The sequence below is a fragment of the Balaenoptera musculus genome, chromosome 5 (genome assembly GCF_009873245.2).
Source record: "Balaenoptera musculus isolate JJ_BM4_2016_0621 chromosome 5, mBalMus1.pri.v3, whole genome shotgun sequence".
NCBI classification, from domain to species: domain Eukaryota; kingdom Metazoa; phylum Chordata; class Mammalia; order Artiodactyla; family Balaenopteridae; genus Balaenoptera; species Balaenoptera musculus.
In genome coordinates, this window is record NC_045789.1 from 102,510,251 (window position 1) to 102,536,576 (window position 26,326).

The 26,326-nt window shown below is 49.7% G+C and overlaps 1 protein-coding gene across 4 annotated transcripts in view; it reads left to right on the forward strand.

Annotated features, from left to right (window-relative positions):
- Positions 1–26,326, forward strand: part of SLC2A9 (solute carrier family 2 member 9) — a 192,245-nt gene that overhangs the window by 63,243 nt on the left and 102,676 nt on the right. For all 4 annotated transcript variants that reach the window (XR_005020012.1, XM_036853255.1, XM_036853256.1 and 1 more), the window contains exon 6: positions 9,208–9,340. Coding sequence is in view for 3 of the 4 variants with exons in the window: in XM_036853255.1 (XP_036709150.1) it covers positions 9,208–9,340 (133 nt within the window). In the remaining variant the exon portion in view is untranslated. The remainder of the gene's footprint in view (positions 1–9,207; positions 9,341–26,326) is intronic.

Sequence of the window (26,326 nt, forward strand, 5' to 3'; positions counted from 1 at the left end):
CTCGTGATGTGGGCCCTGTGGTGTGAGGTGGTTTCTCATCCCCTTTGTGATGTGGGCCCTGTGGTGTGAGGTGGTTTCTCATCCCCTTTGTGATGTGGGCCCTGTGGTGGGAGGTGGTTTCTCATCCTGTTTGTGATGTGGGCCCTGTGGTGTGAGGTGGTTTCTCATCCCCTTTGTGATGTGCGCCCTGTAGTGTGAGGTGATTTCTCATCCCCTTTGTGATGTGTGCCCTGTGGTGTGAGGTTGTGGCTCATCCCCTTTGTGATGTGCGCCCTGTGGTGTGAGGTGGTTTCTCATCCCCTTTGTGATGTGGGCCCTGTGGTGTGAGGTGGTGTATCATCCCCTTTGTGATGTGCGCCCTGAGTTGTGAGGTGGTGTATCATGCCCTTTGTGATGTGCGCTCTGTGGTGTGAGGTGGTTTATCATCCCCTTTGTGACTGTGCGCCCTGTGGTTTGAGGTGGTTTCTCATCCCCTTTGTGATGTGGGCCCTGTGGTGTGAGGTGGTTTCTCATCCCCTTTGTGATGTGGGCCCTGTGGTGTGTTGTGGCTTCTCATCCCCTTTGTGATGAGGGCCCTGTGGTGTGAGGTGGTTTCTCATCCCCTATGTGATGAGGGCCCTGTGGTGTGAGGTGGTTTCTCATCCCCTTTGTGATGTGGGCCCTGTGGTGTTAGGTGGTTTCTCATCCCCTTTGTGATGAGCGTCCTGTGGTGTTAGGTGGTTTCTCATCCCCTTTATGATGAGGGCCCTGTGATGTGAGGTGTCTTCTCATACCGTTTGTGATGTTGGCGGTTTGGTGTGAGGTGGTTTCTCATCAAATTTGTGATGTGGGCCGTTTGGTGTCAGGTGGTTTCTCATCTCCTTTGTCATGTCTGCCCTGTGGTGTGAGGTGGTTTCTCCTCCCCTTTGTGATGTGGGCCCTGTGGTGTGAGGTGGTTTCTCATCCCCTTTGTGATGTGGGCCGTTTGTTGTGAGATATTTTCTCATCCCCTTTGTGATGTGGGCCGTTTGGTTTGAGCTGGTTTCTCATCACCTTTGTGATGTGGGCCGTTTGGTGTTAAGTGGTTTCTCCTCCCCTTTGTGATGTGGGCCCTGTGGTGTGAGGTGGTTTCTCATTCAGTTTGTGATGTGGGCCGTTTGTCGTGAGCTGGTTTCTCATCCACTTTGTGATGTGGGCCTTTTGGTGTCAGGTGGTTTCTCATCTCCTTTGTGATGTGGGCACTGTGGTGTGAGGTGTTTCTCATCCCCTTTTTGATGAGGGCCCTGTGGTGTGAGGTGGTTTCTCATCCCCTTTGTGATGTGGGCACTGTGGTGTGAGGTGTTTCTCATCCCCTTTTTGATGAGGGCCCTGTGGTGTGAGGTGGTTTCTCATCCCCTTTGTGATGTGGGCACTGTGGTGTGAGGTGTTTCTCATCCCCTTTTTGATGAGGGCACTGTGGTGTGAGGTGGTTTCTCATCCCCTTTGTGATGTGGGCCCTGTGGTGTGAGATGGTTGGTCATCCCCTTTGTGATGTGGGCCCTGTGGTATGAGGTGGTTTCTCATCACCTTTGTGATGAGGGCCCTGTGGTGTGAGGTGGTTTCTCATCCAGTTTTTGATGTGGGCCCTGTGGTGTGAGGTGGTTTCTCTTCCCCTTTGTGATGTGGGACCTGTGGTGTGAGTTGGTTTGTCATCCGCTTTGTGATGTGGGCCCTGTGGTATGAGGTGGTTTGTCATCCCCTTTGTGATGTGCGCCCTGTGGTGGGAGGTGGTTTCTCATCCCCTTTGTGATGAGGGCCCTGTGGTCTGAGGTGTTTACTCATCCCCTTTGTGATGTGGGCCCTTTGGTGTGAGGTGGTTTCTCATCCCCTTTGTGATGAGGGTCCTGTGGTGTGAGGTGGTTTCTCATCCCCTTTGTGATGAGGGCCCTGTAGTGTGAGGTAGTTTCTTATCCCCTTTGTGATGTATGCCCTGTGTGTGAGGTTTTGTCTCATCCCCTTTGTGATGTGCGCCCTGTGGTGTGAGGTGGTTTCTCTTCTGGTTTGTGATGTGGGCCCTGTGGTGTGAGGTGGTTTCTCATCCCCTTTGTGATGTGGGCCCTGTGGTGGGAGGTGGTTTCTCATCTGGTTTGTGATGTGGGCCCTGTGGTGTGAGGTGGTTTCTCATCCCCTTTGTGATGTGGGCCCTGTGGTGTGAGGTGGTTTCTCATCTCCTTTGTGATGAGGGCCGTGTGGTGTGAGGTGGTTTCTCATCCCCTTTGTGATGTGGGCCCTGTGGTGTGAGATGTTTTCTCATCTCCTTTGTGATGAGGGCCCTGTGGTGTGAGGTGGTTTCTCATCCCCTTTGTGATGTGGGCCCTGTGGTGTGAGGTGGTTTCTCATTCCCTTTGTGATGAGGGCCCTGTGGTGTGAGGTGGTTTCTCATCCCCTTTGTGATGTGCGCCCTGTGTTGTGAGGTGTTGTATCATCCCCTTTGTGATGTGCACCCTGTGGTTTGAGGTGGTTTCTCATCCCCTTTGTGATGTGGGCCCTGTGGTGTGAGGTGTTTCTCATCTCCTTTGTGATGAGGGCCCTGTGGTGTGAGGTGGTTTCTCATCCCCTTTGTGATGTGGGCCGTTTGGTGTGAGGTGTTTTCTCATCCCCTTTGTGATGAGGGCACTGTGGTGTGAGGTGGTTTCTCATCCCCTTTGTGATGAAAGCCCTGTGGTGTGAGGTGGTTTCTCATCCCCTTTGTGATGAGGGCCTTGTGGTGTGAGGTGGTTGGTCATCCCTTTTGTGATGGGGACCGTTTGGTGTGAGGTGGTTTCTCATCCCCTTTGTGATGTGGGCCCTGTGGTGTGAGGTGGTTTCTCATCTCCTTTGTAATGAGGGCCCTGTGGTGTGAGGTGGTTTCTCATCCCCTTTGTGATGTGGGCCCTGTGGTGTGAGATGGTTGGTCATCCCCTTTGTGATGTGGGCCCTGTGGTATGAGGTGGTTTCTCATCACCTTTGTGATGAGGGCCCTGTGGTGTGAGGTGGTTTCTCATCCAGTTTTTGATGTGGGCCCTGTGGTGTGAGGTGGTTTCTCATCCCCTTTGTGATGTGGGCCCTGTGGTGTGAGGTGGTTTCTCATCCGCTTTGTGATGTGGGCCCTGTGGTATGAGGTGGTTTGTCATCCCCTTTGTGATGTGCGCCCTGTGGTGGGAGGTGGTTTCTCATCCCCTTTGTGATGAGGGCCCTGTGGTGTGAGGTGTTTCTCATCCCCTTTGTGATGTGGGCCCTGTGGTGTGAGGTGGTTTCTCATCCCCTTTGTGATGAGGGCCCTGTGGTGTGAGGTGGTTTCTTATCCCCTTTGTGATGTAGGGCCCTGTGGTGTGAGGTGGTTGTCTCATCCCCTTTGTGATGTGCGCCCTGTGGTGTGAGGTGGTTTCTCATCTGGTTTGTGATGTGGGCCCTGTGGTGTGAGGTGGTTTCTCATCCCCTTTGTGATGTGGGCCCTGTGGTGTGAGGTGGTTTCTCATCCCCTTTGTGATGTGGGCCCTGTGGTGGGAGGTGGTTTCTCATCTGGTTTGTGATGTGGGCCCTGTGGTGTGAGGTGGTTTCTCATCCCCTTTGTGATGTGGGCCCTGTGGTGGGAGGTGGTTTCTCATCCGTTTGTGATGTGGGCCCTGTGGTGTGAGGTGGTTTCTCATCCCCTTTGTGATGTGGGCCCTGTGGTGTGAGGTGGTTTCTCATCTCCTTTGTGATGAGGCCCTGTGGTGTGAGGTGGTTTCTCATCCCCTTTGTGATGTGGGCCCTGTGGTGTGAGGTGGTTTCTCATCTCCTCTGTGATGAGGGCCCTGTGGTGTGAGGTGGTTTCTCATCCCCTTTGTGATGTGCGCCCTGTGTTGTGAGGTGTTGTATCATCCCCTTTGTGATGTGCACCCTGTGGTTTGAGGTGGTTTCTCATCCCCTTTGTGATGTGGGCCCTGTGGTGTGAGGTGTTTCTCATCCCCTTTTTGATGAGGGCCCTGTGGTTTGACGTGGTTTCTCATCCCCTTTGTGATGTGGGCCGTTTGGTGTGAGGTGTTTTCTCATCCCCTTTGTGATGAGGGCACTGTGGTGTGAGGTGGTTTCTCATCCCTTTTGCGATGAGAGCTCTGTGGTGTGAGGTGGTTTCTCATCCCCTTTGTGATGAGGGCCTTGTGGTGTGAGGTGGTTTCTCATCCCCTTTGTGATGGGGACGGTTTGGTGTGAGGTGGTTTCTCATCCCCTTTGTGATGTGGGCCCTGTGGTGTGAGGTGGTTTCTCATCCCCTTTGTGATGTGGGCCCTGTGGTGGGAGGTGGTTTCTCATCTGGTTTGTGATGTGGGCCCTGTGGTGTGAGGTGGTTTCTCATCCCCTTTGTGATGTGGGCCCTGTGGTGGGAGGTGGTTTCTCATCTGGTTTGTGATGTGGGCCCTGTTGTGTGAGGTGGTTTCTCATCCCCTTTGTGATGTGGGCCCTGTGGTGTGAGGTGGTTTCTCATCTCCTTTGTGATGAGGGCCCTGTGGTGTGAGGTGGTTTCTCATCCCCTTTGTGATGTGGCCCGTTTGGTGTGAGGTGTTTTTTCATCCCTTTGTGATGAGAGCCCTGTGGTGTGAGGTGGTTTCTCATCCCCTTTGTGATGAGAGCCCTGTGGTGTGAGGTGGTTTCTCATCCCCTTTGTGATGAGGGCCCTGTGGTGTGAGGTGGTTGGTCATCCCTTTTGTGATAGGGACCGTTTGGTGTGAGGTGGTTTCTCATCCCCTTTGTGATGTGGGCCCTGTGGTGTGAGGTGGTTTCTCATCCCCTTTGTGATGTGGGCCCTGTGGTGTGTTGTGGCTTCTCATCCCCTTTGTGATGAGGGCCCTGTGGTGTGAGGTGGTTTCTCATCCCCTTTGTGATAGTGGCCCTGTGGTGTGAGGTGGTTTCTCATCCCCTTTGTGATGTGGGCCCTGTGGTGTGAGGTGGTTTCTCATCCCCTTTGTGATGTGGGCCCTGTGGTGTGAGGTGGTTTCTCATCCCCTTTGTGATGTGCGCCCTGTGGTGTTAGGTGGTTGGTCATCCCTTTTGTGATGTGGGCCGTTTGGTGTGAGGTGGTTTCTCATCCCCTTTGTGATGTGGGCCCTGTGGTGTGAGGTGGTTTCTCATCCCTTTTGTGATGTGGGCCCTGTGGTGTGAGGTGGTTTCTTATCCCGTTTGTGATGTGGGCCCTGTGGTGTGAGGTGTTTGGTCATCCCCTTTGTGATGTGCGCCCTGTGGTGTGAGGTGTTTTCTCATCCAGTTTGTGATGTGGGCCCTGTGGTGTGAGGTGGTTTCACATCCACTTTGTGATGTGCGCCCTGTGGTGTGAGGTGGTTTCTCATCTCCTTTGTGATGTCCATTATCTTTTTTAAAAATTCTGATATAACTCCCATACCATAAAATTCATCATTTAAAAGTGGTTTTTAGTATACTCGCAATGTTGTGCAAGCATTACTCCTTTCTAATTCCAGAATATTTACATCACCCCTGTTGATAAAAAATTAATCAGTCGATCTAAGAAAAAAATGGAAAATTATATTCCAGCCAAATTTGAGGATTATTACCCAGGAAGAGCACCTCAGAAAGCTCCAAGAACTGTTGCACCTGTTAGAAATGAAGGCACAGTTATATAAGTTTTTGGAGACAGAGGGGTGTACATTAAATGACGCTTTATTGACCATTTACACATTCCAGATCCAAGTGTCATCATGGCCCCTTCCAAGATCAAGAAGGAATGTTGTCTTTAAGGAGTTGTCTTGTTGATGCAAGCGGACTGGGACTGTTCCTCTTTATGGTTGAGCAGGTATTGCTGCTGATGGGGGAGGTTTGGTGGATGCTTAATGCAGATACACAATGCACAGTAGAGGGCGGGAGCCAAAGAGCAGGGAAAATTTTATATTTTACATTTTTCTTGTTTTGCCATAAAATATGAATTTTATTTCACACCCCAAAAGGTAACCCCACACCCATCAGCATTCCCTCTCTGCTCCCAGCCCCTCAGGGCCACTTGCCTGATATGCAGCAAAGGCAGTGTACTGCACCGTGTTGTGGTGAAGGAAAGTATAGCATTTATTGCAGGGCACCAAGCAAGGACAACAGGCAGTTCCTGCTCAAAAGACCCAAACTCCCAGATGGCTTTCAGGGAAGGGTTTTTAAAGACATTGTGAGGGAGGGGGTCACAGGGTGCCTGATCAGCTTGTATGCAATTCTCTGATTGTTTGATGGTGAGGCAACAGGGTGATGGTTCAGGAATCTAGATGTCGGTCTTCTGGCTCCAACCAGCCTGGGGGTCTATATGTTGATGGTCAGTCTGGGGTCTGCCTGCTGATGGTCAGCAGTTTCCATCTAGTGGTGAAACCGTGCACCTCAGATTGGGACCTGAACCCACGGTCTTTTTTTTTTTTTAATTAATTAATTAATTTATTTATTTATGGCTGTGTTGGGTCTTCGTTTCTGTGCGAGTGCTTTCTGTAGTTGTGGCAAGCGGGGGCCACTCTTCATCGCGGTGCACGGGCCTCTCACTATCGCGGCCTCTCTTGTTGCAGGGCACAGGCTCCAGACGCGCAGGCTCAGTAGCTGTGGCGCACGGGCTTCGTTGCTCCGCGGCATGTGGGATCTTCCCAGACCAGGGCTCCAACCCGTGTCCCCCTGCACTGGCAGGCAGATTCTCAACCACTGCGCCACCAGGGAAGCCCCCATGGTCTTTTAATTGAGATCACACACCTGGTCCCAGGGCTTAATGAAGCTCAGGTTCTTGATGTTTCATTGCAGAAAGAATTCAGTGAGAGACAAAGTGATAGGTTAGCAGTGGATTTATTTAGAGAGAAACACACTCCACAGACAGAGTGTGGGCCGTCTCAGAAGGCGAGAAGCCTCAAAATATGGCTTGGTTAGTTTTAATGGACTGGGTAATTTCATAGGCTAATGAGTCGGAGGATTATTCCAACTATTTTGGGGGAAGGGGCGGGGATTTCCAGGAATTGGGCCACCGCCCACTTTTTGGCCTTTTATGGTTAGCCTCAGAACTGTCATGGTGTCATGGGTGTGTCATTTAGCAAGCTAATGTATTACAATGAGTGTATAATGAGGCTTAAGGTACACCGGAAGTTGAATCTTCCGCCATCTTGGACCTAGTTGGTTCTAACCAGTTTTTGTCCTGTCCTGTGGTGGCAGGAAACCACGCATCTTGTAAACAGTGGGGGTCCATGGGCAGACAGAGAAAAGCAGGAAGCTCCAGACTGACAGGAAACCACACCTTTTGGGTGATGTGTCCTGGAAGCAGACAAAGAAAGATGAGGCAATTCAGGAATCTCTTGTGTTCAAATGTAACTTATTGTTCATTATGCTCTCATTACAATAAAATTAGCCTTACAGATAAGTACCCATCATGCACCGACACCGTGGCACTTCTGATCTAAGCTAAATAAGGACAAACATCCCTCCTCCCCTTGGGAAGATGGAGCTGAGATGAAAATCAAGGAACACAACCTCCAAACTCCTCCTTCCCCAGGGAATATTCCACGCCTTCATTTGTGTACCCTGGCTTGCCAAAGAAGCCCAGGACTGCAGCTCCTCACCTGTCTGCCCCTCTCTGAGAGCGTATTGTTGCTTAAATAAATTCTCGCGTTACTTTCTTAACCTCCCTGCTTTGTCTCCGAATTCTTCTGCAAGGAGACAAGAACCTTAAATTCACTGGGAACAAGGGCATCTGAACCTTCGCCCTGTGCGAAGCCTTTCTAGGTCTGGATGTGTCTTCTTTTCTCCTTGTACTTTCTTAGGAAATGAAACATTCAAGAATTCCACAGTGAGAACTTTGGGTTTTTTTCCTCTTTCTCCCCATCAGAACTGCTGTCTATTGATGTTCTCTCCTTTCAGAGACACAATGAGAGTTTATTTGTAAACCTGGGTTTTAAAAAAAAAATCAGGAAGAATGCTGCCTTAATCAGCATAATAATATGGGCCCCGTGCAGCATTTAAGCTGCATAATAGGCAAATGGTGCTGCTTGAAGGGACTCAAAATGCCTCTTGAATGGTGGGTGTTGCCTGCTTGCCTTTCACAGCCGTGGGAAGTGAAAAGTTCCCCCACCTCAGGGGCGAGCTGTGCCCGAAGGCCCACCACCCTCACTTCCCTGGGGACGTGGAAAAGCTCTAGCCCTTCACTGACAGGAGCCAGATGGGTCGGATATCCCGGGCCTCGGAGGCGTCTGGGTGGTGCCGCCCGCATAGTAGTAGTTTCCTCTGCGTACCTACTGGGTGCCAGGCTCCACAGTGAGAGCATCGTCTGATCCCACTCTCACGACTGCCTGAGGGGTGCCTGTGGCTGTCCCCATTCCCCAGGTGAGGAGAAGGGGATTCCAAGGGGCCGTGAGAATGTTTCCAAGGCCACACAACCAGGAAATAGCTGAGCCGCTTCAGGCCAGACTTGATGCCCCAGGGGCCTCTGAGTTGGCCAGCTCTTGGCTTCCCCGAACTCCACCTTCTCGGAGTCACCCTGAAGGTAACCACCTCTCAGGTGGCTCTGAGGATTCACCGACCCCCTGCATGGAGATACCAAACACGTGGGCCTGGTGCTAAACTGTTCCCAGAAGGGGGACCCCTTCCAGGGCCCGAAGGTGAGCTCTTGTCTAATACTCGGAAATGAATTGTCCAAGGAGACACATGTGCTGACAAAGCAAAAGACTTTATTGGGAAGGGGCGCCCGGGGAAGAGAGCAGCAGGGTAAGGGAACCCAGGAGAACTGCTCTGCCACATGTGTCGCAGTCTCAGGGTTTAGGATAACGGGGTTGGTTTCCGGGTTGTCTCTGGCCAATCATCATCTTGCTTGTGCCCGTACTTGGTCTGACTCAGGGTCCTTCCTGGCGGTGTGCGCATCTCTCAGGCAAGATGGATTCCAGCGTGAGGGTTTCTGGAAGGTTGGCAGGACTTATTATGGGCTGGCATCTCCTCCCTCCTTTTGGCCCCTCCCGAATTCTCCCATTTAGTTTTAGGACCTCCTGTTGTGAGACAACTCATGCAAGTGGTTATTATCATTCCTGGCCAAGGTGGGTGGTTTCAGTCAGTGGTTCCCTAACAAAACCAGTGTCCAATCCCTCCCCAGCCTTTGTTCCTGGGGCTCACACTGTGCAGAGGGACCCTGTGCAGACAGCAGAAGCTGCCTGGCCCAGGGGCCTAGCCCGCAAATAATGACCGAAGTCCTCATCACTCACCAGCCTCCTCTTCTCCCTTCAGGAGAGCACCTGGCCGTACCTGTTTGGAGTGATTGCCGTCCCCGTCTTGGTCCAGCTGGTGAGCCTGCCCTTTCTCCCTGAGAGCCCACGCTACCTGATCTTTGAGAAGCACGACCAGGCTGGAGCTGAGAAAGGTAGGGGCCGCTTTGTCTGGTCCATGTGGCTCTGGCCGCTTCACAGGGGTCAGCGCTGCAGGGCATGCTGGGTGCCCTAGGGCCCCCTATCCTGTTTCATCTTCCCAACAGCCTGCTATGGGTGGCCCAGGGTGGGGACACAGATCAAAGTGTCAACTGAAAAAAATGCACAACGTGAGAGTTGTGAGTTAAGTTTTATTTGGGGCAAAATGAGGACTGTAGCCGGGGAGACAGCATCTCAGATAGCTCTGAGAGACCGCCCCGAAGCGGTGTGGGAGTGTCAGTATATATGATTGCAGTGAAAGGGGTACGTACAGTCAAGCACACATTTTGGCAGAAGGTTGCTGCTGGTCACGAGCAGATGTCACCGTTAATGATTTTAGTGCTTTTCTAGATATGAGGACATGCAAGAAATTTCAGCTCATAAAATCTTCTGAAAATATCTGTCTGAAGGCCTGTTCTGCCCATTTTTCCCAGAGCGCAGAGTGCCTCATTCCTGATCCTTGCCCTGAACTCCTTTCAGGGGGTGTTGAAGGTCAGCAACTGCAGTGGCTAGTGACTTAATCCTTGAAGAACCAGATAGCAAGTGACAATTTTATGGTTAGCAACAGGGAGCCTGGAAAAGCCAGGACAGAGTAGGATAAGGCCCAGGTCTGCTCACCTCTGCTCAGTGTCTCTCTGTGGTCACCTCTCGGGTTGTCCCAACCCCAGAGATGCTGCATATTTCTTAGTGGTTTAAGTCTATCCCGGCCCTCCCTCTGCTCCTCTCTTCCTTACTGATCAGCTTTCCCATCTTAACATTCACATGCAAGGAAAGGGAACATACAAGCACAGAATGAGCCCTCACATCACACCAGCATGGGGCCTCTGCAACAAGACCCACTGGACCATTCCCGTTAGCCCTGCAAGGGAACAGAAATATACCCATTTTACAGGAGGGAAGCATGAGGCCCACATGGGGTTTGGCAGTCATCTTGTGTAGCTTTCTGGGCCAGATTCAAAGTACAGCTTTCAGAATCAGAGACATTTCTACAGCCCGGAAAAGGCAAAATCATTTTGCCTGGAGACAGACGATGTAGAATGAACAATAGCATCCCCATTCGTTTAGTTTTATGAAACAAGACTTGGTCGACAGCACCGAGGTTCAGCCTGAGGGCTGGGAATAACTAGTGCTGCCTTCACATCCCAGCTCTGCAGTCTGACCTTGACCAATTCTTTTCACCGTTCTGATTCTCAGAATCCTCATCTGTAAAAAGGAAATGATATGAGCCTCCCCCATGGGCTTGTTAAGGATTAAATTAGATGATATCTATATCTATATGGTCCACAGTATTACCTGCTGTCATTATCACTGAGGACTCTGTCCAGTTTCTTATTATCCATATCCTGTCCTCTAATCTAAATTTCCCAAATGTCCACATCCAAGAACAAACTGAGAATTATATGTAGTCCTTAGCTCACTATAATTTGTGCAACATCTTTTAAAATCCAAACAACCTAAGTATTTTCTGAATTGACAAGTGTCATAATGAAATATTAATAATTGCCTATGTCTGTCCATCAGTTTGTGATTCAGATCTATTTCCTCATTTACGACATTTCTATAACATGAAATCAGAGAACACTGTCATTACTTTCGTCTTTTGGATGAAGAAACAGAGGCTTACAGGGGTGAAATGACTTGTCCAGGGCTGTGGTTATATGGTTTCTGGTTTCTAGAGGCCTTTAAAAATTGATGGAAAGGACAGATCTTTCTTCGATAGACGCCCAAATACACAAAATTTGTGGAGCATGGTGGTGGGGATGGGACTTGAGCCCTCTCCCCCAGAAGCCCACAGGGGACCCTGGTTAATAGCTCCTCCCCCATCTCACAGCCAGTAAGTGACAAAAGAAGGACGGGAACCCAGGGGTGATTTCCCTCCCACCACCCTCACACACAGAGGGACACATGTGGGTAGTGGTCTAGGGGGGCTTCCCGTGGGGCCCTTGGGGAGGCAAACTATCCAAAAGTCAGGCTTCAGGGAAGAAGGCTGATGGTCAGATGGTGGAGGCTCAAGTAAAATGAAGGCAGCTGAGGAAGAGCCAATGGGATCTGACTTCCAAAAGCAACTGGGTTATAGGTTGTTAGAAGACAGCAATTCCTCCAGCTTGATCTCCTGGCACGTGAGAATGCCCATCTGGCTCCACTGGGGAGGAAATCCTGGGAAACGCTCCAGTTAAGTACAGTCGGAATGGGCAGTGCATACGAATGCCAGACAGCAAAGAAGGTTTAAAAGATTTATTTCATAGCACAACAGGGAGTGAGAGAGAAGGCCAGTTGTAAAAAGTGATAAATATTACATGTACACTTTATAAAAAGAACAAAGATGTTGGCCTTAGGTTGAAATAGAACATTGAAACCTGCATCTATACTAATAAAAGTGCTAAGTTCACTCCAGGCATTCAGCAAACAATGGATGTTTACTATGCTGGGTGCTCTGCCAGGTGGTGGGGAGAGGGGAGCATAAGTGGTCTTCCAGCCCTCCAGGAGGTGAAGGGGGCGTCCAGTTAAGGGAGGCAGACACACTCCTCAATGCTCATCGGCATTGAGAACATATCATTCTAAGCACTTCACACGTGTTAGGTTGTTAAACCCTCACGACAACCATGGAAAGTAGATTGCATTATTATTTCCATTTTAAGACAAAAAAAAAAAACACAAAACTGAGGACGAGATAACTTAACCAAAGACACAAAGCTAGCAAATGACAGCGCTGGGATTTGAACTCTGAAAGTCTTGCTCTGGAACCTATGAGCATAAATAAAACACGCTCTATTACCTACCACCTTGTTTGGCACCATGGGAGATACACCTTGCCCAGTCTGTTGGTAATTTGGTAGAAAGGACCCTGTAGCAGTTAGCTATTACCATAATAGTGCTGCATAACAAACCACCTCAGAACTCACTGGCTGAAGACAATGGCAGTTACTCTGTTAATCTTGATAGGGCTTGCCCTTGCAACTCTTCTTGTCTCAGCAGAAGCCCTCTCACATATCTGGTGGTCAGCCAGCTGATCCAGGATGGCTCAGCTCTGTTCCATGTACCTCATCCTCCAGCAGGCTAGCTCAGGCATATTCTCACAGCAAGCACAGAGGTCCCAGAGAGGAAGCGAAAAACACAAGCAGTTTTTCAAGCTTTGAATCAGCTAAAATAGTATTGGCCAAAGTCACATGGTCAAGCCCCAGAGTCAGAGTGGGAGGGGCTACACAGTTACAGCGCAAAGGACGGAGATGTAGAGACGCAATGAATGGAGGCCATCAATGCAGACAATGCAGACACACTCCCCTTTCCGGCTTTCCCATCCTCCCCACCCCCAGTTCAGAGTGGCAAGGGGTTAAGTTCCAGCCCTGAGTCTGATTTATTTGTGCCCTCTTGCCAGTTGAGGAGAAGTCCCCAGCACCTAAAAATGGGGGAAAGAGCCCAAACTTCCACTGTGAGAAATGGTGTTTATTTAATTGAATAGAAATGGAATATGAGCATAGGGAGTGTGATAGGACACTGGAGTCAGGGAAGTTGCATCTATCAGGACCTTTTGGGTTATAGGAGACAGAAACTCAAAACAGCATAAGCAGGCTTCCCTGGTGGCTCTGTGCTTAAGAATCTGCCTGCCAATGCAGGGGACACGGGTTTGAGCCCTGGTCCAGGAAGATCCCACATGCCGCGGAGCAACTAAGCCAGTGCGCTACAACTACTGAGCCTGCGCTCTAGAGCCCTCGAGCCACAACTACTGAGCCCACGTGCCACAACTACTGAAGCCCGCATGCCTAGAGCCTGTGCTCTGCAACAAGAGAAGCCACTGCAATGAGAAGCCCGTGGACCGCAACAAAGAGTAGGCCCCGCTCACCGCAACTAGAGAAAGCCCTCGTGCAGCAATGAAGGCCCAACACAGCCAAAAATAAATAAATAATTAATTAATTTAAAAAAATACTATTAAAAAAAAACAACATAAGCAAGAGGGGAACTTTTAACACATGTCCCTAGGAATGGGATTTGAGGGCACCAATAGTTACCACTCTTCTTCCTGGCTCAAGTTTGACACCAATTGAGAGATGGATGCAGAAGTGGAGGAGATGCAACAAAAATGTCATTTTTAGTTTGGATAAAGAAAGGCCACTTGGCAAATTGGCTTTCGGTCTGATGGCCAGGAGAGCCTCATAAGACGGTACTCATGGGCTCCCAACAGGGCCCACCCCTGAAAAATGCAGAACATGGAAGAAAAGACTGTGTTCTCCTCCAACCAGAGAGATCTCAAAATTAAAGGGAGGAACTAAGCTGTGTGGGCCGTTTCTCTCCCCAACTTACCAATGAGCTAAGTCCCTTCTCGTTTCTGGGGACCAGTGAGTGAGGGGTGGGCAGAGAGGGCGGAAAGAATGGTACCTTAATGAAATGCCCCACCAGGAGGAAAGTAATATCAGAAGTGAGCCATATGTGTTCTGCCTTATAATAGGGATAGAGAAGGCTGGATTTCCTTAGGCATGGTGGGATCCAGGAGATTAAACTAAGTCATCAAGGTACTGGCCCTCTCTCAACAACTCCTAGACATTCTTAGGATTTCATTGGCTTCATTCTTAGACGGGTTTTCTCCATTTGGCATCAAGACAGTCTTGAGCAGTTCCAACTTTTAAACACTGTTTTAGAAGGAGAGAGATTCCCTTTCACATAGCACACATCTCAATCCCTGAAGGAAATAATTCTAATTGACCCTTCCTGGGTCACATGGCTATGCTTGAACCAATCACTGCCCCGGGAGTTAGAATTCCCTGATGGGAATTCCCAGAATTGACCAGTCTGGGTTACTATCCAGTCTGGTGATTGGGGGATGGAGGGCTGCAAGGTTTGATTGACATCTCTAGTAGAATTATAGAGTGTACAGGAGGATGGCTTCAAGAAAAAGATACAGGCAAGAGAAAAAAGTAATATATGCTCATCACCGTGAAGGAATGATACCTCTGGATGCTCCTTCCCAGTAATGCTTTGGCATCCCAGCCCCCACGGTCTGTATTTTTGTCGCCAGACCCCGATCAGGCATGTAGACTTGGCAGAGAGCTCAGACCTCAATCCCCAGATAAATAAAAAAGCAATTCTTTTTATTGCTGTTGTTTTGTGGCTGGGAGGGAATGTATTTCTATGGCATTTAGAAGCCAGTTACTGGCTAGACCCTGGCCTGACTAGAAAAAGAAGACTGTCCGTTATTGGCTGCTATTGTAATTTTGGTTGACATCATAATCAGGGGAAGTTTGTTTGTTTCTTTGGTTTTTGTTTTGTTTTGGTTTGGTTTTTTTGAGAGAAAGGTGTACATATCAGGATTCAAGTCAGCCACCTTATGATAGAAAACCCAAACGATAGTGTCTTAAAATAGAAGTTTATTTCTCTCTCTCACATAAGAAAAGGTTGAAGGTAGGCAGACTAAGGCTGTTACAATTCTTCATGGTGTCAGGGACCTTGTTCCTTTCATCTTTCCATCTGCCTCGAGCCCTTCATCTCTAGATTCCCAGAAGGTTGCCTCATGGTCCAAAGTGGCTGCCATCATATCTGCTTTCCAGCCAAGAGGAGCAGGGTGAGAAGGAGGGATTACTTGCCCTTCTATTTTAATAAGTCTCCTTGAAGGCTCACATGTATCTGCTAGGTCTCTTTGGTCAGAATGTGATCATGTTTCCTCTCTTAACTGCCAAGGAGGCTGGAAAATATAGTCCTTTAGTGCAATGTTGTCACAGAAAGTCAGGGCCTGCTCCTAAGGTGGAGGGGGAGAATGAATAATAGCATCTGGCCACCAGCAGGCTCTGCCACAGTCTGGAAAGAAAGGAACTCAAGTACCCACTGGCTGGGACCAGCCAGACTGAGGCATTTCGTGCGCTCTGGAGGCTGATAACTCACGACTCCTTCAAGATGGCGCTGCTTAAACAGCCATTTGAGGCATATTTAGAGGTGAGGCCGCGTGAGCTCTGGTAATGAGCTACCTGCACCCAGTGAGCCAAGTAAAAGCCCTGAATTTAGTGGGAGCTGCCTTCATCTGTCATTCCTGAACACGCCCACGGTAGTCTCACTCCCACCCCACGAGGACTGTCAACCACATTCTGGTCTGCATATCATTACATCTCCAGTGCTGCCTTTGCGCCTTAGGGGATGCCATCGTGCCCCTTGTCCGTGGATGCTCTGGGCAACTGCCTCGGCGGCCTGAGCTGGATTAAGGGACTGCTCTGCAGTCCAGAGCTGGGCAGAAACATTCAGGAGGCAAGGTCACATGCCAGATGGACAGAAGTGGACCCCAACAATGGCCCTTAGGAGAGACGCTGACTTCGTTCCCTTTTGTGCTAAGGGCTAAAGTACGTTACCTTGGTCACAAGGAGTCTGGTTTTTATTAAGGCAAGAATAAAGTATATTCCAGTGGATTCATGCTAGAGGTGCATTGAAAATACAAGCTTTTCCCAAACCATTGCAACACCTGTCTTCAAAAAGAACAGAGATTCCTGAGGATGGCCAGGTTGGAGGTCCAGGCCCTTGGACCTGCATGGACCCTCCATGGGGTAGCAGAGCAAGAGCAGGTACAAACTAGAGGTCTCAGGTCTCTGCCCTAAAGGACTCACCATGATGTGAGTCTCCTCCACCCCCCCAATCTCCTTCCCACTCATGGCTCAAGAGGGCTGCCATCACAGCTGCCTCCACCTTCTCCAAGTTCCATCTAAGGAAGAAAAGACCCAGGGGCATGACCAAACCATTGACAAGCTGTCAAGGGGAAGAGAGAGCAGCCTTATTTGGGATGATAGATTGAGAGCCAAATGGGAGAAGCCACAGCGAGGAAGATCTTGATTCACCGTGAGAGAGGAGATGCAGGAATGGAATAGGCCACTTATGGAGGCGGGGAGTTCTCACTTGTGGAGGTGTCTGAGCACTAGGCAGGAATGGGAAGAACCACTGGAAGTAGCCAGAAGGTCCAGCTTAATCAAGACCCTCTAGGCCCACCAATGTCCGCTAGGCCTTGGTTTCCTGATTCCTGAGAAGAAATATCACAACTGTCCTGCCTCTGGGTAAGGTAGACAAGTTCAAGTACAGTGGTGTTTGTGGGAGGAGGGCTTTGCAAACTGTAAAGGATTGTGCACATCAAAAGGAGATTGTCTGCTTTTGCCATGTGAATATCTGCATGACCTTGCATTTGAAGAAAGGGATTCTATGGATAAAGTGATTTGAAATCTTTTGCTCTGGGAATGGAGAATTTGTTTAATGTTGGGGAAAAATCACCCACAACTCTCTAAAAAATCAATCGTCATTTATACCTGAGCTTTTCCTGTCTTTTTCCATGACATTTCCATCATGTTTACAGGGGGGGGGACAATCATGTGGATTTATCTATGAGGCTGCTTTTATCCACCACCCCCCATGTTTGTGCCTTAAACATGTTTTCTTATTATTGTTTTTATATTATCATGTATGGTCAGAAGAATAATGGCCTCCAAGTATGTCCACCTCCTAATTTTCAGAACCTGTGAATGTCACCTTGCATGGCATGAGGGACTTTGCCGATGTGATTAATTTAAGGGTCTTGAGGTAGGGAAAATTATCTCGGATTATCTGGATGAACCCAATGTAATCACAAGTCTTCTTATAAGTGAAAGAGGGAGGAGGAGAGTCAGGGTCAGAGAAGGAGCTGTGAGAACAGAAGCAAGTGTTAAGAGTCAGAGACAGGTTGAAGATACTGTGCTGCTGGCTTTGAAGGTGAAGGAAGGGGCCAGGAGCCAAGGCAATGCAGGAAGCATCTAGCAGCTGGAAAACGCCAGGGAACAGACCATCCTCTAGAGCCCCCAGGAGGAGCAGAGCCCTGATGACACCTTGATTTTGGCCCAGTGAGACCCATTTTGGACCTCTGACCTCCAGAACTGTCAAATAAGTTTGTACTGATTTAAACCTAGTGGTGATTTATTTGTGGTGATTTATTAGAGCAGCACAGGAAATTCAGACATCACATTAAGTAAGGAAAATCAGTTCCAGTTGAAATATGACTTTACCTGCATTTTAAATGTAGTTTAAACATTTTTTTACTTGAATTCTCAAAATTGTTGGACATTCTGATTTTCATTTATAACAAATAACTGAGTGAAAGGGCTTTGAGCATGAAGCTTTTAAAGCTTTTTCTTTCCAATACACCATTTTCTTGCTATAATATATCGAGCGCCTGCTCCATGCCCAGTGCCCTGCTTTCATTGTCTCCAATATCACAAGTCTCCAGAACCTCAGAGACTTCAGAGAGGAAATCAACACTCAGAAGTTGAGCCCCTTGCCTGCAGTCCCATGGCCAGTAGAGACAGAAATGAGGTTCAAACTCAGTTTGCCTCACTCCAGTCCTGAATTCACTAGAGGGCAGTGTGATGCCTTTGGTGTATGTTTAAGTGTATTTCTAATTGTAAGACACAGCATGTACATAGAGACAAGTAAAATAAGCAAAAAATAATTGATCCATTGGTTGCTAGGTTTAAGGGCCAGAAAAATGTCCACTGCCATATGATGATTTTCTATATTTGAGCCAGAGTTGAACTCCAGATATGCGTTGATTGCATCAGAGAACAGTTAAGTCAGTCGTTGCACATCTGTATTCGAAACTAAAAATCCTATCCCCAAGCCAACTTGATTCACTTATGTAACAAACAGTTATAAGATGATTGTAGCCTGATGAAAGCATGCTTCGTACATAATGCTCAGTGGGGAAAAAATAGAACATAAAATAAATCCATGTGATCACAAAAGTGTGGAAAGAATAGAGATAAGTAGGACAGGAAGGGAAGAAGGCAGGCCTGGATAGAGATTTCTGCTGTGCTCTGTGCTGGGTGGGCTCTTGATAAGGGAGGATGTGCAAGGTGAGCTGGTCCTCTTGAAGCTTCCTGCTCCCCAAATGCATCCACCAAAACCCAAGCCAAGTACCCAGGTGGTCACCCAAGGTACCAAGGTACCAACCGAAGGAAGCCCTGGGGTGGTCAGCCCCTCCCAGGCCCTCCTCTTGCCTAGAAGCTTACAGCCACACTGTGTCCACCTGGAGACACCAAAGAGAGAAGGGGGCCATTTAGTGCCCTGGGCTCACACTTGCCAACTAGAAAGATGGCGCCATCTCCTGGACCCAGCAGAGGGATGTGGCTGAAGGAGGAGGAGATGCAGTCCCTCTGAGGTCTTATCTCTGCCCCCACCAGCACAGTCACTTGCTCCTGGAAGACCAGGGCCCTCCCCTGTTGTCACTCCGCTTTCACTTTTACGGTGCAGCGATGAGTGACCTCTGAGCGTCTCCCCACTTTGCCCCTGGACGAGCTGTCTCCCAGGGCTCCGCATTCCCCGGCTGGAGAGCCCGCTGATGGGACAGGCTGCAGAGCAAAGGACCAGCAGTCCAGGGAGACAGGCACCTTCCTACAAAACACCCAAGGGTCCACAGCAGCAGCAAAACACAGCTCAGAAACCACCCTGTAAAAGCCCCAAGCTCCCAGAGCACAAAGGCACATCTCCATTCCAAAGAGCGAGAGACTGAGAGTTAGCGACTTGCACTCACTTTATATTTTTGTTTTTTAATTTCTTGCATAGATTACTTTTTCAATTTTTTATGCAATTTTTTAAAGGTTACACTCCATTAAAAGTTATTACAAAATATTGGCTCTATTCCCTGTGTTGTACAGTACATCCCTGTAGCCTATCTTACACCTAATAGTTTGTACCTCACCCTCTCCCACCCCTTTAAGGCCCCTTCCCCACTGGGAACCACTAGCTTGTTCTCTATATCTGTGAATCTGCTTCTTTTTTGTTTTATTCACTAGTTTGTTGTACTTTTTAGATTCCACATATAAGTGAGATCATACAGTATTTGTCTTTGTCTGACTTATTTCACTTAGCATAATACCCGCCAAGTCCATCCGTGTTGCTGCAAATGGCAAAATTTCAGCCTTTTCTATGGCTGAGTAGTATTCCATTGTATGTATATAGCACATCTTCCTTATCTATTCATCTGTCGATGGACACGTAGGTTGCTTCCATACCTTGACTATCGTAAATAATGCTGCTAGGAACATTGGGGTGCATGTATCTTTTCGAATTAGGGTTTTTGTTTTTTTTCAGATATATACCCAGGAGTGGGATTGCTGGGTCATATGGTAGTTCTATTTTTAGTTTTTTGAGAAGCCTCCATATGATTTTCCACGATGGCTACGCCGATTTACATTCCCACCAACAGTGTACGAGGGTGCCCTTTTTTCCACACGCTCGCCAACATTTGTTATTTTACACTCACTTTAAATTTAGAGAATCACAGAGGGTTCCAGCAAAGCAAAAGATGTTTTCTACATTGTGCCTGTGGTCGGTGCCATCCTTGTGCAGCCCCCGGGTCTGCTGGGGGTCCGTGTGCCCCTCAGTGCTGGGAGGAATTTCCTGTCCCCTCAATTCCACAGCACAGGGATATTCAAAGGCTTCTTCAAATGTCTCTGAAGTCCTGAGCATTTCTGGGCTTCGAGCTGTCTTGGGTACCAGCATTCTTGCATGCTGCCCTGTCTTATAGCCTAATAACCCCAACTTGAACTTCAGCACCTACTTTGGTTTCCTCAGACGCACAGCAGCAGTCACGCCCACAGGATCACTGGAGGGTTTCCGGAGGGGCGCGCTACCCAAGGTGCCTGACTTCCTGCCTCTCACCAGCCTCTGTTTTCCCCTCTTATCTCTGCTCGTCCTCTCCGCCTGCTCAGAGGGCCCCTGAGCTCCAATTTCTTCTCCTTCTAGTGTGTGGAGCAGCTTCCCTCCCTTCTGAGGCTGGAGCCAGCCGCCATGCAAATGTTCAGCAAACCCTCCTACTCCAGGCACTTATCAAAATATTTTTCTCAGTGAAGACAGTTCTTTCCTTGAGAGACATTCTGGTGTCAGCCGTTAAGTTTACACACTTTTCTTTCCTTCTTTATACCGGTAACATCACTGCTGCTATTTGATGCTCCCAGGCTCTTTGGAAGCCATGATATGTGGGCTCCAAAGCAGCAGCCCAGCCTCTGGGGTTCCAGCCTCTGCTTCTCCACATGATAGCCCTGTGAGCCCAGGCAAGATGCCCATCACCTCAGATGAGGCTCAGTTTTCTCATCTGTGAAATGGGAATAGCACAAATGCCTATCTCGAGGGACCAGAAGGATGATGAAATAAGATCATGGATGTGAGAATACTTTGCAGTGTGCAAAAACACTGTAGCAACATCAGCTGTGGTCATTATAATCATGTGGCCAAAATAGTCAGTCAACAAACACTTGTTTTTTATCAAGTAGGTCCTTGTCCAGGAAGGGAAGGAAACAACTGCCCATACAGGCCATGAGCATCCTGGACACAGCCGAGAACTTGGGGTCAGGCAGAGAGGTCCTGGGCCTTGGGAAGACCTTCCATGTCATCTTGTAATACCAGGCCTCTCTCAAAGGGCTGTGGAGAGGCCAGGAGATGGCCGCCTTGTTGAAGATGCTTGTCCTTCCTTCTTGCCCAGCTTATTCCTACTTATTCCAGGAAGCTCAGTGCAGCCCACTGAGGGGTTCTGAATTCAGTGTTTGGGCTGCCAACTGTTAGTCGGGGTCCTATAAGAAGCGGACACTAGGTGGACCAGTGGGCAGGAACTTACTGGCATAAGTGCGTGTGAAGGGAATGTGGAGGGACCAGGGGAGGTGAAGAGATCACAGACATGGGACCAGCCCAACCCCCGGTGGAGAAGAGAGGGACAGGGCTGGGGCAGAAGGGTCTAGGTGCTGCACAGGACAGGGAAGGTTCAGCAAGGCCCTGGCATGTCCTCCAGCCAAGGTCAGCCCCAGAGGAGCCCTGTGTGTGTCCCAGGAAAAAGGCTGCCTTTGCTCCCTGGCTGTGTTCCGCCAGTGGCTGTGAGCTGCCCCCCACAGCCTGGCCTGGACACCCGGGGTGAGGGATTACAGAGCACAGGGGCTGTGGCCCTTGGTCAGGTCCAGCCCTGTAGTCGGGGGTCTGTGAGCACGTCCTCCTGCCGCCACTGTGTGGTAGGCCACGCGCCTCTAGAACAGCGCACTCAGAGGAGGAGTGAGACAGAATGACGTCTTCCCTGGGGTCCCAAGGTGGTCAGGGTGGCCCCTGTACTAGTCAGGGCTCTCCAGAGGAACAGAGCCAATATGGTGTGTGTGTGTGTGTGTGTGTGTGTGTGTGTGTGTGTGTGTGTGTGTGTGTAGAGGGGGAGAGAGAGAGATTTAGTTTGAGAAACTGGCACATGTGATGGTGGGCGCTGGAGACCCAGGGAAGACCTGATGCTGCAGCTCGAGTGTGGAGGCCGTCTGGTGGCAGTGCTCCCTCTTCCTCAGGGACCTTAGTCATTACTTCTTCAGGCCTTCACCTGATTGGGTGAGGCCCACCCACATTCCAGAGAACCGTCTGCTTTACTCCAAGTCTACTGATGTAAATGTCATCCTCAGCTAAACTGGTGTTTGACCAAATATCTGCCTTCTGTGGCCCAGCCAAGTCGACACACGACACTGAGCCCTACCCCATCCTTCAGCCCTACCCTGTCCCTCACTCCCCTAGTCATCTCACCCTGGTACTGGTGACACTCTGGAATCACCTGCTGTTTATGTCACTCTCCCTGGCAGGGACCGCATCTCCTTGAGTGCTGAGCACCACCCGCCTTACCTTCCCCCTTCCCCGGCATCCAACATAGACTTCCACTTGGCTGCGTGCCGAATAGGTAAGAAAAAAAAATCAAGGACTTGAAAGCGTGGTCCAAGCTGTTGAAGAGCATTCACCTGTGAAAGTCATTAAAAATAGTCAGTCTCACCAAATTCCTGGGCAGGGAGAAGGCAGCTTGGCCTCCCCTTCCCACAGCCAAGCAACTCAACCCAGAGGGGTTTGGGATTCACCATCCCCCCCCCACCTGACCGTCCATGGAGCAGGGGCTCAAATGCCGGGGCCCCTGACTCCCAGAGGGAGATTCTTGCCAGTTACCTGTCATCTCGTGTCTCACGGGGCCCTAATGCTGAGGGTTCTACAAGAATCTCCCCATTTTCTAGGAGGGGGCAGCAGAAGACATTTACCCACTCTCGGGACTCAGAGATGAAGAACCTGCCAGAATTCACGAATGTGCTTGGTGGGCACAGAACACGTCCCCAAACAGATCCCCAGATATCCCAGAACTCGTTCTTCGTACACTGGGTGTTTAATGAGATAGCAACGATGTCCTTTTTAATATTTTATGAGCCACGGAGCTCCCTGCCGGAAGCAGTGAAATAGAGACTTTTAAGTCCCAGACCTGGGCTCCGGGACTCATCAGCTTTGCCTGGGCGGTCTGCAGGGGAGATGCAGCTAGGAATGGTCGGCCGTGTGACTCCTGGAACAGCAGGTGCATCCTCTGAGCATCCGTGCTAATTATTTCTTGCGTATCAGTCTTGTCAAGCCCTTATAGACAGCAGGCACCAAGAGAGACCCCAGAATCCGGTGTTACACCCTTGCTGGCATCAGGAGCCCTGGTCCTGATGTGCTGCTTCTCTGGGCTGTGGTTTCCCCACCTGTGTAATCAGGACGGACGAGTTACTTTCTATAGGCTGGTCCAGCTGCAGGCTCCGTGGTCAGGATCTGGCACATTGGGGCAGGATCTCGGGTTGGGCCCAGGGCTCCTGGAGAACAGGCACCCAGTGTCTGCTACCACTCATGGGCTCACACTACAGGGTGGTCACAGATGCCATTGCTGGAGTGTCCTGTCACCCAAGGGGCAGTGAGATGGCACGAAATAAAATGGGCTCAAAATGGTTTCTGTCATGTGAGTTTCTATTGTGTGCTAGTGTGGGAGGGAGAATAATGATCCCCCCACCTCCAGAAGGTGTCCACATCCTACTTCCTAGAACCTATGAACAGGTTAAGTTACGTGGCAGGGGAATTAAGAATGCAGGTGGAATGAAGGTTGCTAGTCGACTGACTTTGAGATGCAGAGATTATCCTGGGTTATCCACGTGGGCCCAGTGTAATCACAAGGATGCTTATAAGTGGAAAAGGAAGGCAGAAGAGAGAGAGCCCACAGACACCTGTATGGGAAGGTTTTGGCACAAGGTTGCTGGCTTTGAAGATGGAGGAAGGGGCCATGAGCCAAGGAAAGCAGACAGCCTCAGCCAGAAAAGGCAAGGCGTGGATGCTTCCCTAGAGCCTCCAGAAGGAACTCAGCCCTGACAACACCTTGCTTGCAGTCTAGTGAGACCCTTTTCAGATTTTGACCCCCAGAACTGTAAGATGATACTTTGCATTGTTTTAAGCCACCAAGTTTGTGGTAATTTGTTACAACAGCCATGGGAAACTAACAGAGGTATGTATACTGCATCCATTGCTTTAAGCCTCACCCAAAAAAAGGCCTACAAAGTTTCTACTCCTTATTATACAGATGAGGAGACTAAGACTCAGAGAGATTCAGGGAGATGACGTCATGGTCCCTGAGCAGGTCGATACACTGGTCAATGTCACCCTCAGGACACAGGAATAATAGGAATAACATTTCAGACAGAGAGGCATGGAATTCAGGACATGGTTGCCAAGGCGCTGGGGCAGGGGAGCAGGCTGGGTCCCCCAGAGTCACCACTCAGGCTCGAGCCCAAGTCCTCCCTCCTCGCTGAATCCACAGGCAGCCCATCTCCGCTGCAGAGCAGATGCTAGAGCTGCTGGCAGGAATGTGGCGGGTGTCATCGCCAGTGAGGATACAAGAGCTTCTGTCTCTGAGACTGAGCAGGAGCTGCCACCACTCACGGTGCCAGAGGTTCAACCAGATGCAGAAGAAAGTCTTTTTCCTCCTATCTTCGGTGCACATCAGTGCCTCTTATGGGTGGACTCTAGCAGGAGTGGGCTAGCACGGAGTCCTGGGACTGTGGTCTGCGGGCTTCTAGCCCCAGGGACCCAGGAGAGATTCTAAAAGGGTGATCTGGGACTGAGTCCCAGTGGGCAGGATCTGACTCAACTAGTGAATGGTGGAATGCTCCCGGCACATGTCACCCTCGGGCCTTTGCACCTGCTGCTCTGCCTGGAAGGCTCTTCCCCCAGGTATCTGCCTGGCCCCACGCCCTCACTTCACTGAGTTCTCTGCTGCAGTGGCATCTCTTCAAAAACATCTTCCCAATTACAGTAGCTCAAACAGCATGCTCTCCTCTTCACTATCACTCACCCTGATTTAGTTTTCTTCTTTTACTGGAACTTTATCAACTACCGGAACTTACATAGTTCTATGTTAATTTGTTTAGTATCTGTCTCCTCCACTCAAATGAAAGCTCCCTGAGGGCAGGGACTTTTCCTGTTTTGTTCTTTGCAGAGAACACCAGCACTTAGAGCAGAGCCTGGCACGTAGTAAGTGCTCATTAAACAGTTGTTGAAAGAATGAAGGAAACCAGAGTACAGAGTATACCTCACAGCACAGTGTGTCCTCTGGTCTCCAGAACACGCTGCTTCTTGAAGCTCTGTGCTTCACACTTGGAGTTGTTCATGGCAATTGGAGAAGAGGCTGACTTGCCCTGGGAACATGGAAGAGAAGAAGGCTAAGGGGGAAGACAGGAGTGAGGGACCTGTAGGATGCAGACCAGCCATTTTCACCAGGGAGATGTTTCAGAGAATTTGGACTTTCTGATGTTTTTGCCTTGATAGTTTCTACCTCTGCCCTGGAGAGGTCTGCCTCAGGGTAGACGTTTTCCAGGTTAAAGCAAAGCATGTGTATATATACGAAGTCACCCCGTTTCGAGACTCCTTGCAGTCACTCGCGGTGGCAGGGAAGGCTGTGCAGGCAGGGATGTCTGAACGTGTGCTGAGAGGGAAGGAACCGGACGTGCAATATCGTGGAAGTGTTCAGGATAGGCTCCAGTTCAAAGTGATCGTAGTCAGACGTGGAGACTGATGCACGACCTGAAGGCTGCCCTTCCGTAAGGTCAAATCTCAAGCACTTGAGATTAGCGCTCACAGAGAGCTAGCTTTTGGTATATTGTAGGTGCTCAATAAATGTGTGTTGAATAAATGAACAAATACACGAGGCCTGCTTAAAACAGGTGCACAGGTGGAAGGCATCCTAACTTTGTGCAGTGGCCCGAGAGAAGGGAGGAGGGGGCCTGTCACGTGCTAAGGACCTGCGGCACCTGGGCGCATCCCAGTGGCTCGCCCGTTACACCATTCCTCAGCTAAGAGATCTGCGTTCTCACCCCCACTTTACAGGTGAGAAAATAGAGGCTCAGGGAGGTTGGTACAACCTGCCAAGGGTCACTCAGTTGGTAAGCGGTGGGGCTGGTTCTTGAACCCAAGCTTGCCTGGCTCTTTGTTTATAAAACCACAGAATCTGGGTTATACATTGTTGACCAAAAAGCATGAGGACAAAGTTTGGCTCAAATGGAATGCGTGTGGAGGAGAGTAGCTGAGCTCAGCTTAGACCTTCCTCCAGCCTCAGGAAATAGAAACGAACCAAAGCTGATGCACCGCCTTCATTTTGCAGACTGAGACCCAGAGGGGTGAGCGCCTTGCCTGAGGCCCCAGGCAAGTCAGTGGCTGAGCAGTGTCCGGGCCCTTTCTCCTGGCCCATGTCCCCTGTACTCTCATCGCCCCCTCCCATCCCCAAAGGTGCAGGAGATGAGCTTTGGGCCAAGTTCACGGGAGGACCAGCCTGCATTTGACGGTGGCCCCAGTGGTTCTAACCTGCTAGACAACCATGATCACCCTGCCACTATCTTTTTGCTCCCATATCAGTGGTTTATTGGAGCAAGAGTGGCCATAACTTTTACAATCCCTTGTATTTGGCATATGGGAGAGTAAGTACCACAAAGCTGTGAGGGAACCTGGACACATGGTTCTTATCGTAGGGATGAAGAAGCTGGAGGTTAAAGGTCAAGTGGCCTTGCCACACCACACCCTAGAGGCTTCTTTTTTTCTCTTTTTATTAAGTATTAGCGACTCCATCTTCTGCTTTATAGGAGTCAAGGAAAAAATTGAGGCAGCTTATA